The sequence below is a fragment of the Danio rerio genome, chromosome 9 (genome assembly GCF_049306965.1).
Source record: "Danio rerio strain Tuebingen ecotype United States chromosome 9, GRCz12tu, whole genome shotgun sequence".
Lineage (NCBI taxonomy): Eukaryota > Metazoa > Chordata > Actinopteri > Cypriniformes > Danionidae > Danio > Danio rerio.
In genome coordinates, this window is record NC_133184.1 from 33,593,580 (window position 1) to 33,610,552 (window position 16,973).

Here is a 16,973-nt window from a genome sequence, read left to right on the forward strand (position 1 = left end):
CAGGCAACAGGACTCAGAAGAGGCTGCCTAACCAGCGGTGAGCACCATATTAAACAGCAAATGCTTAAAGACACCCTTTTTTGTAATGACTCTCAGTGTGTAATTGTGAATAGTGACAAAGTGGCTGTGCTTGACTTACAGGACTTGCAAGAAGCAGTTTCAAAAAAGTTGGAGTGTAAGGGGAGGACATGAGCTCTTCGCCATCTGTAATAAGATGGCCGTCACAGGTGCACGTTAGTCGAGACGTTGCGGGGCTAATTCATCACTCTCCCTTTCTCCTGGCAACAGCTACATCTTTTACTCGCTACTTATATGTGCAAGATTCCCCTTCGGACATCTCTGACAAGTACAAAGATGTACAGTATGCCAAATCGCCATCTCTGTGGTAGTTTTATAAGATTGTAACTTCTCTATTGGCCTACAATCTTTGTTTTTACTTTAAAAAATGTCTGCAAACAATATTTTCTGGCTGTAAAAATTAGTAGGTAACACTCATGATTCCATAATAACTTGATATATGTCGTTTGGAGGCTGTCAATTTATATAATTAATTTTGTCTGCTGAGAAATTGCTTCTGATTTTCTGTGGTGTCCTTGAGCACAATTTAAATAAAACTGATATAAAATGGATATAAATGTGTTATATGCTTACAATTATTTATTAAAAAAACAATGCACTTAAATTGATATGAATAATTCTATATGTCTTATCTGTTTCACTTTTGATTTCTATTGCTGTTTAGGTACAGGCAAGCCTGTGTTTTATTTAAATCTTGCCTAAACTGAATGTGGAGTTGGTGGCATTTCTATTAAGATAAGCTTTCACTGGATGTTGTTTACTGATGGTTGTGATAGCATTTTTCTTTCCTGCAACACGTTGGGCACCTGCTGCTTTACTTGCATTCATGAAACGTGCCAGTAATTCAACATCAACACCTCCCAAGTGTATAGCAAAGACTGAGAGAGAACTTGCCAAATCTCACAACATTTCAAACAATTGATAAACAGCTTGCTTGTATAAAAATAATATCTAGTTTTGATATATGTGGCCTTTAAAACGGAAGAGAACATGCTTTGTAAAGTATGACCTACGTAGATTTAAGTTAAATACGTGTTGTTATTATTAACTGTACATTTAAGGACTAAAATATGTGTTAAAAAATCCTAAGAATCACATATTTTCAGACTGATGGAAAAAACTGTTAAAGAAATTACACAACACACGTCTACACAAACCATAAAAGCTATTTTCTCCTCAAGGTAAACATCAGCCCAACGCCACAAGTCCCTTGTCAAAGCTGAATGTGAAAATGAAATGTGGGCGTAATATATCAATATATTAATCATTTGGACTTTCTTATGTGCACAATTATGGTTCGTGTACGGAACTTCCCACACCTTGTCGTCGTAGTCTGCGTTTCCTGAGGCCGAAGATTCGCACTTTGGAGAAGATGTCGACCAGGTTCCCATTGCAAAGCCCTTTATTCTTATTAGGGCTTTTTCTCCTTCTATTGGTGGATGGTCGGTCTATATGCTGCTCCCGTGCCTGTCTCTTCTGGCGGATCAAACCGCTGGCAATCGCCGCTGCCATGTCTCAAAAACAGGGCTGTTGAACTCCTTACACACAAAGCACAGACAACAACAAACCGCCCGATCTGTCTCAATTATTGTCCCATTTTTGCGACCGTTCGTGCGCTCTGCCCTCTGAAATGCACGGATGATGATCAAAGATATCCACACATCACGACAGGCGAAATAAGACACTGAATTAGCATAATGAATACAAAGGTGAAGTGTTACTCAACTGTCCGTATTTCACATGTTCTCCAATTATCATGTCGCGGCTCGCGGGTTACTTTTCATTGCCGATTTCACAATGGTTTTTAGAAGAAAAGAGACAGAAAAAAATATCACATGAGTTGCCTGGCTCCTCCAAAATGCCAAAATGTATTCACGGCACGCATGAGAGTCTCTCCGATCCGTCACTTTCCCTCCTTTATTTCTGACCCGGTCCTGATGAAATTCAGCACCCTGGACAGCGACGTCCACTCGCGGAGTCTGAACAAACAAAGCGTTTTTCGTTCTGAGCTGTCAAGCAGAGAAACGCGACCACCTTCGTCTCCAAGGTGGAGCCCTGCGACTACACATATTCATATGTCTCACATATTCACCAAGTTTAGCAGATATCCACGCCGGTTCTGTGTAAACGTTCACTCATCTTGAGTATAACCGACGGCGTAACGACGGAGACTTGAAGTAAGTTTACGCGAAGGTGTTTATTGTTGATAAGGGATCTCCTCAGACGATCACTCCCCATTCAGTCTCATGTTCTAGGTCGCGTTGTTATTCGGTAACGAGACGCGTTTTTTCCTTTTCTAAAGCAGCATGTCTTCTGAGGGAAAATGTAAGTAACACCGAGCGGCTCCGGTGAGGATGACGTCTACCCGGTGTGACAGGAGCGAACAAATAAATAAACTCAAATAAAAAGTCTTCCCCCGAAGCAGGAGTAAACAAATGTGCAGCATAAGTGCAATCGTTAGCCAGGAAAGAAAACGTACTCAAGAAATGCTGCTCTTCATCCTCCAGTTCGTGCTCATTTAGCGTCTCCAACCGTTTGGAGCGAGTGGAGCGCGTGCGCTACCCGCCTCAGCCTCATAGATCAACGGCATCAACAAGTCTTAACGACCACGCGCTTCCCGCCTCAGCCTCACAGATCATCAACAAGTCTTAACGACAAACTCCTCCTTTGCCATCGTTTCCAGCCGAAAAACCTCCCTCCACTTAATGTCCGTGTATATCTGCACGGAAATGTTCTCTGTGTGCACGAGCGGATATTCAGATGCATCAATGATAACGTTTCAATGAAAAATAAAATGTTTGTAGGGGCAATAAGCACCAGACAAATCTATTTATTTAAAAGTATTCACATTATAACATAAATATGCACTCTACATATTTAGAAAATAATGTATTAGGGACTTCCATCGTTTATATTCTTAAATGTCACGTTTATGATAACCTGAGAACGGAATGTCTGGGAAATTAATTTCCACAACCCCACAGACACGCCCCACGACTGCAAAATGAAGCAGAACTACATCACACCACTACTGAGGTGCTGTTGAGACCCCCGTGCTGTAGAAAAACACACCTATGTAACGCACAGATGTGTCTTTTTGCTTTAGGTCCACATTTATCTGTCGCCTGTTTCTTTAATTATATGGTAATGAGTGTTGCGATAAGGGCTGGGGTGCCAATTTAATATCATGCCCCAATAACACAGAGTATTTTCTCATTTAGATTAATATCGCCAGAGAAACACAATCACAGAGGAGGAATTTGAAAAAAAAGAAAAAAGGAAAACTCAAGAGGGCCATCTGCTGTTTGTCGCTGCAATGAAATATTCAGTCTTTCATCCTCCTGCTGTTTTTCAACCCCCTCCACCCAAATAGACTGGCAATATAACTCTGGGATGGCATTTCCAGACGGGTCAGTGCTGGAGCAGATTATAGAGAAAATCCAATACACTGAACATGCAATTACATCTAATAAATTGCAAATTACATACACAGACTACACATACACATATAAGTCATATTGTGATAAAGAGGGAAAATGGCATACCTATATTTCAGCACATCTGCACAAATCATATGAGCACAGAAACAGCACACTACTAAAATAAGGAGAGCTTAAACTGGCTGCATCATTGTCTGTGAAGCAGCCACTGCAGTTTGCGCAGCCGCCAGCAGCGGACACTGTCAGCTTAACTATGACTCCATTTATTTACAAAAGCACAGACAGATCAGTTGGATTCATGAATAAGCCATAAACATTAAACACTATTAAAGCCATCCTTTAATAGACATCCAAAAATATAAATATATTTAAAAATGTCTAAATTAAAATGACATTTTAAGCATGCATTACCAAACACTATACATTATATTAATGGCTTATTAATTCAGGTTATGACCAGTGTTATATACACTGTAAAAAATATATGATCAATTAGTCCCGACAGTGCATGTTTTTAGGTCATTGTAACTTATTAAGTTAATCAAGTTCAAACTTAATTTTATAAGTTACACAAGCAGTTTTAAGTCAGTTTAACATAAAATAAGTTCAATATTAATTTGATTTAGCTTAAAAATTTAAGGCAACCAGGATATTTTATAGTTTAGGAAAATAGATAATAATTATTAGGTAAACGGAAAATGCAAGCAGTAACATGACAGACCGTATAAAACTGTTACAGTCTGACAACATCACTTTGCGCACAGAAAATAGAAAAGAGGTTAAGGGGAGAAAAATAATGGCAGTAGTCAAGGAGTCTGCAAAAACAAACTACAAAAAGACAGAAAGAACATGCCTGTGGCGTATTTTGAGTTCCTAACTGCTGAGCCTTAGCACTGAAATGAATACAGAATTGGATCTATTCCCTTCTTCTCCCCAGTTTCATCTTCAGCGTATGGCAGGAGACTTTACGCTTCAGAAACGTTTACTTAAAATAAAAAAAATGGACTACACAGCCAAAACACACAACAAAAAGACACTTAACAACAAACAAGCATTTCAATTCTGCATCAACAAACACACTCAAGTGAGTTTTCCTTTATGAAAAAAAACAACAACAACCATGATGTCATCAATATAAAAGTGCGCACATACCTACATGCTTTCTCCTTCTGAACGTATGAGACTCCATAGTAAACCCATTGCACATTCAACCGAGGTAACAGCATTTCCCTGCCTGGCTGTCAGTGACACGGCCCCATTTATAGGGTCTATACTCGCAGATAACATTATTAGTAAGATCTGCCTCAAACAATTGCTGTTCATCTGGCTGAGACGATCTCGTCTGAGACGTATTCTTAAATAACAATGTTCTACATTGAACTTTTTAATGATAATGGGTTGAAATGAATTATTTTGCACAAGTTTAGAGTTGAATGTGGAGCCGCTCGTGCGAGCAAAGATCATAAGAGAACAGATGCGTAATTCAGTAGAAGCACTTTTGATGTAGAACTAATTAACTGCTACATAAATGTGAGCCAAACTCCAGCCTCCCACGCTGTCCTTTACCTTCTCTTTTATGAACATTAGCTTACAAGATGAGCATGGTCATTCTGAGTGAATGCTATAAAATACAAGATACATGATATGGCTTTTTAAAAAAACATGAGATGACTTTATACAAATGCTGTGCTCTCAGTCTGAAACTGTCCTCATATCAAAGGTAAAGAGAGATGGATGAGATAGAGGTGGCAGTGAATATAAAAGCCCAATGAAGCGATGAAAACAGGAAGACTACATCTTACTTCAAGAAATGTCACCGCAGACAGAGACAGAGCATAAACAAGTCGATAGTTTGTATCACTACGGAAAGGCTTTAGGGCTGTCTGGTTTTTATTAGCTCTCGTGATGACAGAAGTTGTAAATTAGACTTAACATCATACGTGCAGAGATAAGAGGAAAACAGAAGATTTAGTGCTTTGCTGAAATCAAATTGTTTCACATTGTTGAGGTGAGAGAGAAAGAGAGTTTAATTTAATTGAGGAGATAGTAATGATTTTTGGTTAGAGTTACTTGTTGATGTCTGAGTTTAATGGGTTTGGTAAAATGTCACCATTCTGAGAAACTGAAGACACTAAGATGTGAAAGTGAATGCAGTGTTTTGCACAGACATTTCACTGTAATGGCTTAAGCTATTAAAGCAGACTAGATTTGTTAGTAACTAAGCACAGGATTAAAGGAAAATGAGAAATGAGTTTTCGGCTTACTGTAAGTGGCAGAGAATAACTCTCTCTCATATCAAGCAAATCATTGGGTGGGATATTAAAAGTGAGACAACTAAAGAAAAGGCTTTATTCTTGTTCAGATCCATATATATTTTAAGTATAATAAACCACTTTAAGCCTTAACCATTAAGATAGATCTATAAATAAAATATTTGACTGTTTTTTTCTTTTCATAGAATGGCTTAACTTGAAGTGCTGTGAAAGAAACTGGGGAAAATGTGCTTTATGATATGTTGCAACATATGGCAACATTGTCCAATTGTAGATCTAACTTAATTAATAGAATTACAATATTTTAGCCATAACCTACAAAAGATAAAAATAGTAGCTTTTAATAGTAAAAACCAACAACATTTAAATAAAAAGCCATCAGCCTTTAAATAATTTTTATAGGGTTGGTGTTTTTATGTTACACTCTCAGAAATAAAGGTAAAGGTACATATTTGTACCTGAAAGGTCCATTATGTTTTTTTAAGGTACGCTTGAGCTCTAAAATGCACCTTTTAGGTACCACTGTGGATTCTTTGGGTACAAATATGTATCTATTAAAAAAGTACGGCCCCAGTGATAGCTACCTTTATTTCCGACATAGATCAGGGGTGTCAAACTCAATTCCTGGAGGGCCGAAGCCCTGCACAGTTTAGTTCCAACCCTGCTCCAGCACACTTACCTGTAGGTTTCAAACAAGCCTGAAGGACTCAATTAGTTTGATCAGGTGTGTTTAATTAGGATTGGAACTAAACTGTGCAGAGCTGCGGCCCTTTTGGAACTGAGTTTGACACCTGTGGTGTAGATGAATAACACAGCACAAATAACAAAATTTCTAATTTAGAACTTTCCTTATAATTAATAATTTTGTTGTTTGTAATTGTTTTGTTGTTAAAATTTGGTTTGTTTTGATTTAATTCCAAACAAATTAAGTGGATAAACCTTGAGTTGTGAATATGTCATCGTAACATACCGGAGGTCATGTCTCAGATTTTTTTGTGGATCTGACATGAGTAAATCCTTTGTTTTTATTGACATTTTCATTTGCATTCAGCAACTACTCACAACAAATGCCAGTCTGTCAGAAATCACGCCACAGAAAAACACTGCACGTCCTGTGACTTAACCAATGGACATAATTGGCTAAACTAAGGTCACTTTCCAACAAATAAATTAGAACGTTAGTCTTAAAGAAATTGGCAGGGAAATGAACATACTGTTTTATTGTGTGGCCATACAACATGCAGTAGAGGGTTAAATCCATAATATGTCATATTGATTTGCAAAACATTTCTGATCTTTAGTGACCTGGACCTACAAGGGTCAGCATATACAAGTACACCCCACACAAATGTATCTTTTAAAATCATATTTTAATAGGAAGCTATACAATATTTGTGCATACACATTAGATTTGTCAGTACTAAAGCCAAATCTGGAGCCCATCTAACAAAATTACTTACAATAATGCAAAATATTAAATAAAATTTTTAAAAAGAGAGAGGAAAAAAGAGAAGCAAAAAATGTTGTTGAAAATTTGTAGGTTGTAATTTTTTAGCAATATTTTGCCAAAATTTAATTGTATTATCTTTCTATTTCTAAAGATGTTTTGGTGATTTTAATATGTATATCTGTTTAGTTTTTCTACTTTGTTTAAATGCACCAAAATACATTGCCTATATTCACTGAGAAATATATTCATTTTCAAAATGGAGTGTACTCAATTATGCTGAGCACTCTATATAATGGATCTTTTGATTGTATGAAAAATATACTTACACCATCTTTGTATGTAATCTTTGAAGAATGCTAGTAAGTGGAAAAATGATGGTAGAAGAACTCATCCTGGTGGATAAGTAAACTTTATTAAACTTTTTTTTAACAATATCAGAGTGAGTAAATGGGGTGGTAGACTATCATTTTTTGGTGATCTATCTCTTTAAAGCTATATTATTGTTGTTGTAGTGCTACTGAAAGGTTGTTCCACAAATTAAATATACATATTGTTACAAGCCGACATGTAGGGTGAAGGAGGAAGACAAGGTGAGGATCCAAACGCAGCATTAAACATATGTTTATTAAACAAACCAGAACAAAGCGAAACAAGAACAAACTAGGGAACACACTGCTATCATGGGAGTAACAAAAATGCAACAAACAACGAGAGGGGAAACAAACTGATATAAATGTAGTCCTAGCCATCAATGGGGATGAACCACAGCTGTGTGTGTGTTTACTCACTACCAGGACGCGGTGTGTGTGTGAGTGGTGCATGACAGTATGTGTAGTCCATGTGCTGGTGGATTTGTAGTTCATTAGCGATCCAAAACAGTTGAATTGCTGATAATCATAACACATATAAGGTTAAACTTTGCAATAGGTACTGTAGTTTTAGTTATTGTTATATAATGTATTTACTAACATGAACAAACAATGGTCAATACATTTAATAAAATAAATGTTGTTCATTGTTAGTTCATGTTTACTCACAGTGCATTAGCTAATGTTAACAAGATTTAATTTTGATTGTAATAATGCATTAGTAAATGTTGAATTATGATCAATAAATGCTGTGCAATTGTTCATTAATAGTTCATGTTAGTAAATATTCTTACTAACATTAACTAAGGAAACCTTATTGTAAAGTGGGACCCATATACAGTAAATTACCTTTAACATAGGCTCATTCTGAAAACGTAACCCTATATACATTTCTGGGGATCGCAAATTATGTAGCCAGAAGTACGTATGGCTCCATTTCATTTTTAAAACAAACGCTGTGGGGCAGTATGATGCTGTTCCTTTTCGTGCTTACCAGTAGACCGCTTACCTCTGTATGGACGGCTTTCCTGTTGTTACCAGTTTGTCCAGTTAGCAATTAGCTTTGTCCAGTTAGCAGTTAGCTTGCTCTATATCGGGAGCTTGAGACGAAGAGAGGAGTTGACCACAACGACAGGGTTCTAGTCTGGTAAAGAACGGTTCCAGAAAGCGGGTAAGACAAAAACAGAATCCAAAAAATAAAATAAACAAGTAAATAACAGGGTGAGAATGTGGTAAAATCTGAAAATGTGGTAAAAATCAGACGAGTTTTTTTTTTTTCTGGATTGCTTTTGAAAATTGTTGGTTGGTTTTTAGGGACGTGGGTGAGCAAGCCAATCAATATAATTGGTTGGGTTTAGGGCAGGGGGAAGGTGGGACAGTCGATCGGTCAGTCAGTCAGTAACTCAGTCAGTCGACAACGGCCTCTGGTGGGTTTATGAGTGAACAGCAAGCGCAAATGGCACTCGCGAGATAAATTTGAAATCTGAAAAGCATACACATCACCCTCTGGTGGATTAGTGAAACAAAAATGACAAAAATAGTAGCTCCTGGAACATATTTGACACTCTCCAGAAATGTATATAGAGATTACAGGATGAGCCTGGGTAGGATACCTTCAGTACAGTCTTAAACCAAATGCTTATCATATCTAAAAAGTTATATTCTCAGCACATTTACATTACAATAGCAGCAAGATGTCTCCACGTATACTAAAATACTTCAAAAGTACTTATGATTTGCAATAAGGGTCTAAGATGTGTGTGTTTTTTAAATGATATATTATCATATTTCTCATACAATTTTGTATGCAGTATTTATTCCGTGGATATTCTGCAAATGTTCTGTCTGCATGGAATGATCTACTACAGTAAATTTGGCAAAAATGTGTGCAGCCCACAAGCAGAGGACACTGCGTGGGATTCTGTATCCCACAAAGCAATGCACTAAACTTTACCTTCCACTTCCAATGTGATTAACAAACCACATGCAAATGAATGATTTTAATATATTTTCTTAAGTTATTATTCAGTTACTGTCAAAAGTGTGGACATGTTCAGACACTAAAATGCAAAATAACCATAAGGGGTTGTAAAACATAACCTGAATGCAAGCAAAAGAGATGCAGCAAGCTAAAAATAAAAAATAAAAATGCAGCAAAGAGATGTGAGATGTTAACAAAGATGCTTTTTATAATCATTTATCATTTTCGGTTATTATTCCACACAAATTTCTATATTTTATTAGTGATAATTCTTCTATAAAATTGTGATGTATACAGTGTAAAGCAGTCTCTTAATTGACAGCTTTACAAAGAACGCATCATGCCTGATTTTCACACTGTCATAAAAAAAGCGAGTGTTACTCTGTGTTGTGAAAAAAGGATTAAAAGTGACAAGTCTCTAAATCAAGCTAAAAGTTAATGTGAGATGGGCGCCGGTGTTAAATCAAATAGTAGATTAATGAGACACGAACAAAGAGGATCAAGCAAATCAATACAGGTCTGTTTGAGCTTGAGGGTTTTGCCATTAAGTCTGACATTTAAATATCAACAGCTGATCTCATTACACAGGAGAGAATGTCAAATGTATCTTAATGTAGTAAAATGAGAATGGACACTTCTCTGTAAACAAGCACACATAACCTTCAATCTATAGCCATTTCTTCATGGGGAAAAGCTGATGTATAGGCCCATTATTTACCAATTGGAAATAAACAAACACACACACACTAGGCTAAACGATATTGCAAAAATCAGGTATTGTGATATTTTATTTTTCTGTGATAAATATTGCAATATGAATAAAGTTTCACAAGATGGTATGGATAGCACTCTTTGACAGTTTTTTGTGGAATTAAATAGCATTTAGGGACAGACATTGAATATTCACAATTAGAAAAATGATTTTCTTACTTTGTCTCATTTCCAGTCCAAATATCAAAAAATTCACAGATCAAGTAAAAATATTATTTTGTTTTCAACTTTAGAATAAGTCAAGAGAAAAGTTTTTACAATCAAAATATCTGCCAATGTGATAAGTAAAATAATCTTGTCACTTTAAAATGTAGATATTTGACTAGAAACAGGACAAAAATTCTAAGTAAGAAAAACATGTTGAAAACTTGCATAAATCTCATTATTTCTGTACAAATAATTAAAGGTGTGGTTCACTACGATATCATATTTTAAATTTTAGTTATTGTGTAATGTTATGTGCGAACATAAACAACATGTCTGAATGTAATACGCTCAAATGACAGACAATTAGTTAAAAAGTTATCTTAGCAAAGCTTACAGGGAATGAAGTTTTAGCACTATACGAATACATCCAGGTTAGTGAGACCACAAACACTTCGGGTTATGCATGTTTCTATTTCCATAGAGCTTGTTCTGTTTCTGTATTTGGGCTTCCAAAGGACACAACACAAAGAGACAAGTGCTTACAATTTAAATTGAATTATGTTTCAGAGAATTATGTATATATATATATATACAAATATATATATATATATATATATATATATATATATATATATATATATATATATATATCTATATAGAGAGAGAGAGAGAGAGAGAGAGAGAGAGAGAGAGAGAAAGAGAAACCATTAAAGTGACAGCGCGCAATAGGCTATTCCGTCTGCCGCCTGTTTTTATAATTAATCAAACAAAAAAAAGAGAAAATCCCTCACTGCTCTTGACTCAAGGACTTTTGTAGCTTAAGTTTTTTTTTTTCTTACAGTGAACATGCTGAAGCACAGTTTGTTTCATATTTTATTCTATTGTATTTATTACCCTTTCCTTATTTACAGGGAGGAAAATAACTGCATGCAGTTGAAGTCAGAATTGTTAGCCCTCCTGCATTATTAGCAACCCTTTTCCCCCTAATTTCTGTTTAATGGAAAGGAGTTTTTTTTCAACCCATTTCTAAACATAATAGTTTTAGTAACTAATTTCTAATAACTGATTAATTTTATCTTTGCCTTGATGATAGTACAAAATTCTTGTCAAAATACAAGAATTCAGATTCAAAGTGTGATTCAAAGGCTTAATTAGGGTAATTAGGCAAGTCGTTGTATAACAGTAGTTTCTTCTGCAGACAATCAAAAAATATATTGCTTAAGGGGGCTAATAATATTGACCTTAAAATAGGTTTCAAAATATTTAAACCTGCTTTTATTCTAGCCAAAATAAAACAAATAACAATTTCTCCAGACGAAAAATTATTAGAGGAAATACAAATTCCTGAATCTGCCAAAACATCATTTAGGAAATATTTATAAAAAATAATAATAATAATTTACAGGAGCGCTAATAATTTCAACTGATAATCGTTTTGAATAATCGTGATTAGAATTATGACCAAAATAACCGTGATTATGATTTTTCTCATAATCAAGCAGCCCTACCCAGTTCAGTGCTGGATTGTAACAACAGGAAATGCTGTTTGGCAACGTTAACAAATTAGCAACAAATTCATGCAGTGTCTCTCTGTGCAGCCACTTTCCCTGGGTTCTACATCTCAAACAACAAACTCGCAAAAAATATGTGAACGTTTCATATTGTTTGCACATTCTTATCCGGAATATATGTAAAAGACACTTGTCAGATTTTTTTAGAGAGCAGGCGTGAGGTTTAGCTGTGTCCTCTCTGTCGTTTTCTTTCTGATTCAGGCACAAACTGATTCAGCTAACAGCTTTTCCGACTGACAGTATTTACACAGCACAAAAGTATGTGCTATTAGAGGCGTGGCCATTTTCCTGGTGACCTGGAGCCAATCAGCGAATCACAGCACATTATGGTAGCTGACTAATCAGAGCCTCTTGAGGGCGGGCTTTTCGAAGGAACTAGGAAAAATGACTTTCGTTTTCATATTAGTGGACTAGTATATAATCAAATTAAGAATGTTAAAAAAAATTTGATTTCTTACAAATGATATATTTGTAATACATATATATATATATATATATATATATATATATATATATATATATATATATATATATATATATATATATATATATACATATATATATATATATATACATATAATATTTTTGATGTTACTAGCACATTGCACCAGTCTAAAATGTTCAGTATGTGAACACTGGGAATTCTGTCTAACAAGAAATCCTCAACACCTTTAGATGTGTAAAGTGGTCTTGCGGTTTCCAAAAGTCATCTTTAGTTGCAGTTTCACACTGACTGGAAATGTGAGAAAGCACTAAAAAGATTTTCTGACATTACTCATATTGTTTATTGTTTATTTTTTGTTTGCTTTTGCTGCACTGAAAATGTCACCGGCTTTGAATTGCTGTTGACATGCGCTCTATATTGTATTGAGACAAGCAGTGCTCTTCAGTATTTTCTCACTACTGACCCTGAACAGTGATAGCGGAGTAAATTTCCCAGAACACTGTGAGAGAGTGTATTCCAAACGACAGAAAAGAACACAACATATCACACGCCATTACTCCCACCAGAGGGAAGGGAAATGCCGGGATGAGCTCCAAAGAGATGGATATAGACAGAGCTGCTCCCTGAACAATAGTTAAAAATTCTGCTCACATCTCAGCCTGTTCTTTGATCCGGTTTTAAGCATGCAACATTCAAAAGTGTCTTGTCAGCAGTGGAGCAAAAAAAAAAGAAGCTCATCCGAGAAAGCCTGGGCAGAGACTGTGAAATTAAATGAGTTGATTCTCTGCCTGGAAAGCCCTCTTTTTTCTGCTCTGTGAGAGAGAGCGAAGGGAAGGACTCTGCAAAGTAATCTCCCTGTGGAAACCCAAGGGACCTCCAAGCTCACAAAATGGGCCAAAGCGTATAGCCTTGAGAAAACCCTAGAATGATAATTATGATCAGTTCAGTGTATGCTAAAGTGGTACTTATAAGGACTCTTACAATATCAGAAATCGGCTTGTTTTAGATTTAGGAAACATCAGGGTTCAGTGCTGATCCTTCTAAATCAGTCGACAGCTGTCACTGTTAGGTGTTATCAGTGTGCTACATGAATGTTTTTGTTGTTGTTGTTTTTTTGGCAATGGAGAGTCACTAATTATATAAATAATAGTAAAAAAAATTATTTTTAATGTATGTGAGTACTGTAAATATGTCAAAGTTTAACCTGGCGCTATAAAATGTGTTGCAACCTGAGTCTTTAATATAATGTAATCATCCCAGGGGTCGCAAAAAAAAGAAAAGGAAAAAGAAGTTCTAAGGGCTTAATTTGTATGTTTTTTAATGTACAGTTGAAGTCAGAATTATTAACCCCCTGAATTATAAGCCCCCCTGTTTATTTTTTCCCCAATTTTCCCCAGATTTTCAACACATTTCTACACATAAAAGTTTTAATAATTCATTTCTAATAACTGATTTATTTTATCTTTGCCATGATGACAGTAAATAACATTTGACTGGACACTTATTTTTTAAGACACTTCTATACAGCTTAAAGCGACATTTAAAGGCTTAACTAGGTTAATTAGGTTAACTAGGCAGGTTGGGGTAAATAGGCAAGTTATTGTAAAACAATAGTTCACTCTTCATATATTATCAAACATACTGTGAAAATTTCCTACTATTTCCAAAGTATGTTTAAAAATACTTAAAAAAAAATTAAAGGTGGTTTAATTATTCTCATTTCAACTGTAACTATTAACTACATTTTTTTTCTTCTGTAGGTTATGGATAAAATATGGAAATTCTAATAGTTTATTAAAAAGAATTAGATTTTTGGCAATATCCAAGTGTCTTGACCAACCCCCCACTTTGGGAACCACTGCTTAAAAGGATGTAGCTTGTAATAAACATCAGGTGATGCTGTCACACTCTGTGTTTTCCATTTAATAAGATCATAAGTGATTTGTTTGTGACTTGATTTTCATTGAACCTAGGCTGAGGGGTTAGTTGTATTTAAAAAAAAATCATAATAGGCATTTGTTTGAGTCACACTGCATTGCTGTGCTGTGCTATTGATTTTTAAATAAGGATGAAGAGAGTCATGAGTCAGACTGCGTTGCTTAAACTATGTTTTTGATTCACAAAAGACCCAGATCACAAAATAACCAAAATCATTTGGTATTAATCAAGATATACACTGAATACACTGTAGGTTTTTGATTAAATAAATGATTATAATTTGATTTGTTTGTGAACTGGTTTTCATTACATCTAGGCTGAGGGTTTTGTCTCTCAGTCAGAGTGCATATATTAATTCATTCATTCATTCATTTTCCTTCGGCTTAGTAACATTATTTATCAGGGGTCACCACAGCGGAATGATTCACCAACTTATCCAGCATTTGTTTTACACAGCGGATGCGCTTCCAGCTTTAACCCAGTACTGGGAAACATCCATACACACTCATACACTACAGTTAATTTAGTTTGTTCAATTTACTTATACCGCATGTTTTTGGACTGTGGGAGAAACCGGAGTAACCACTGAGCCACCGAGTCGCCCACTGCACATATTGTGCTGTGTTATTGATTTTAAATAACAATCAAAAGAGTCAGGTATCGGACGGCACTATTTAAACTATGTTTTTAATTCACAAATTAACCAGTGTCATTTGCTTGTAAAAGACATATTGTAGACATATGTTTTTGTTATACAAAAGAACCAAATCTTAAGAGTCATTTGTTTATGAATCAGAGTACTTAAACTAAAGGATTTGATTTGCAAAAAAGAACCAGAGCACAAGATCTGTTTGAAAATGTGTTTGAACACATCAATAACAACAGTTATCTGTTAATAAATGAGACAATACAGCTCAACCTACTGTATGTATTAGATTAATAAAGAACCAGATAATATGAGTCATTTGTTTAGGAACTTGACTACACTGCTTACCAAGAACCAGATCATTAAGAGTAATTTGTTAGTGAATCAGACTATGCTGCATGTTCTTGATTCACAAAAAGAACAGAAGAGTCATTGATTCATGAGTAGAACTACGCTGCCGGTATAATGTTTATGTTTCACAAAAGAACTAGATCCTAAAAATGATGAGTCATACTGCATGGCTTAAGTTCTATGTTTTTGATTTGCAAATGAATCAGATCATAGAAGTCTTTTAAATCAGATTATGGGCTACTTGCACTGCATGTTTGTGCTAAAGAAGATAAGAGTCAGTGATGAATCAGATTACTCTGCTTGGGCTGTATGTTTTTGTTTCACAAAAGTTCAACAGTAGAGGTGTTGCATATGAGTGAATAAGACATTTCTCATTCTTATTTCACAAAACTCATGCTAAAGATTGTGACTCATCTCTTGAAGAGCGGTTCAGGAAACACTGTCTGACATTATCAGTCATATTACTGTACTGTATCTTGAACCACATCATTCTCTCTGACGAACACCAAATGCTATCATCTCCAACTGGAGCCCAAGGGTAAAATGTAGCCTACCTACAGTCTGCAGCGACATGAGAACACGATGGCAGACTCTCAGAAAGAGTGTGATAGAGTGAGAATGCCCTAAAGAAGAAACTGGCACACAAGAAACGTCCCTTCTATGTCATCCACTGTGTATCTGCTCCCACACACCACATGCTGTGGCCTGTTTCTAGCTCTGGCCTGCACCAAATAACATCAAGTAAGAACACACACCCACTTAAAATCCCAACAAAGGCTCGCAGGACACCCCCACACACCCCTACATAGAAAACACATGCTGTATTTCAAATCTGCAAGCATATGAAAAGCGACTGCGACGCATGAACGCTCTAGGGAGAGAGAGACACATCACTGCCCCCTACAAAGCATGAGATAAATAGGATTTCTATTAGGTACATCGTTTGAATGCTAATACCAAGCAAGCTGCTTAGTCTAATGCCCATCCCTAATCTCAACCCTTTTTTCTGGACTGCCTGTTTCAGCAGTTACATGGAAAATCCCTGTTGGTCAACTCAGACTTTTTTTCCCTCCACACTGGAGTTTGTTCGCTTCATGACGAATGATTTTTTTTTTTTTTCCCCCAGCTTGCTCCCAAGGATTTGCTTCTTCGGCTGAAATGAAATGTGTAATGAATTCCCACACCATGACAACATACATTTGTTATAGTGATTTTCATTCCATTTGGTAAATCGATGTCAGCTATTTTGAATGACAGGGCAGATTATGGTGTGTTAGAAACACATGGCAGTTGAGTCAGTGTTCCTCTGAGGAAGGTTTATGAATCTCTCACAAACAGCCTTGATCCATTCGTCAATGTGTCTTTGCGCAGCACAGAAATGACTGTAAAAAGCACACACAGTACTGTACACATGATCTTATCAGTGCTGAAATCCTTCCAGCTGACCTGTAACCTGCTTAAAAATTAATACTGCCTCAATTAAATCACTGTGTTGTAATTTTACACCTAAGCGA

The 16,973-nt window shown here is 35.9% G+C and overlaps 1 protein-coding gene across 7 annotated transcripts in view; it reads right to left on the bottom strand.

The window, feature by feature from the left end:
* Nucleotides 1-16,973, bottom strand: part of fgf14 (fibroblast growth factor 14) — a 216,248-nt gene that overhangs the window by 78,610 nt on the left and 120,665 nt on the right. The window contains exon 1 of one of the 7 annotated variants that reach the window (NM_001012382.1): nt 1,398-1,590. The exons of the other annotated variants lie outside the window; for them this stretch is intronic. Within the exon in view, the coding sequence (NP_001012382.1) occupies nt 1,398-1,590 (193 nt within the window). Of the gene's footprint in view, nt 1-1,397; nt 1,591-16,973 lie in introns of those variants that run through there. 7 annotated transcript variants of the gene reach the window in all.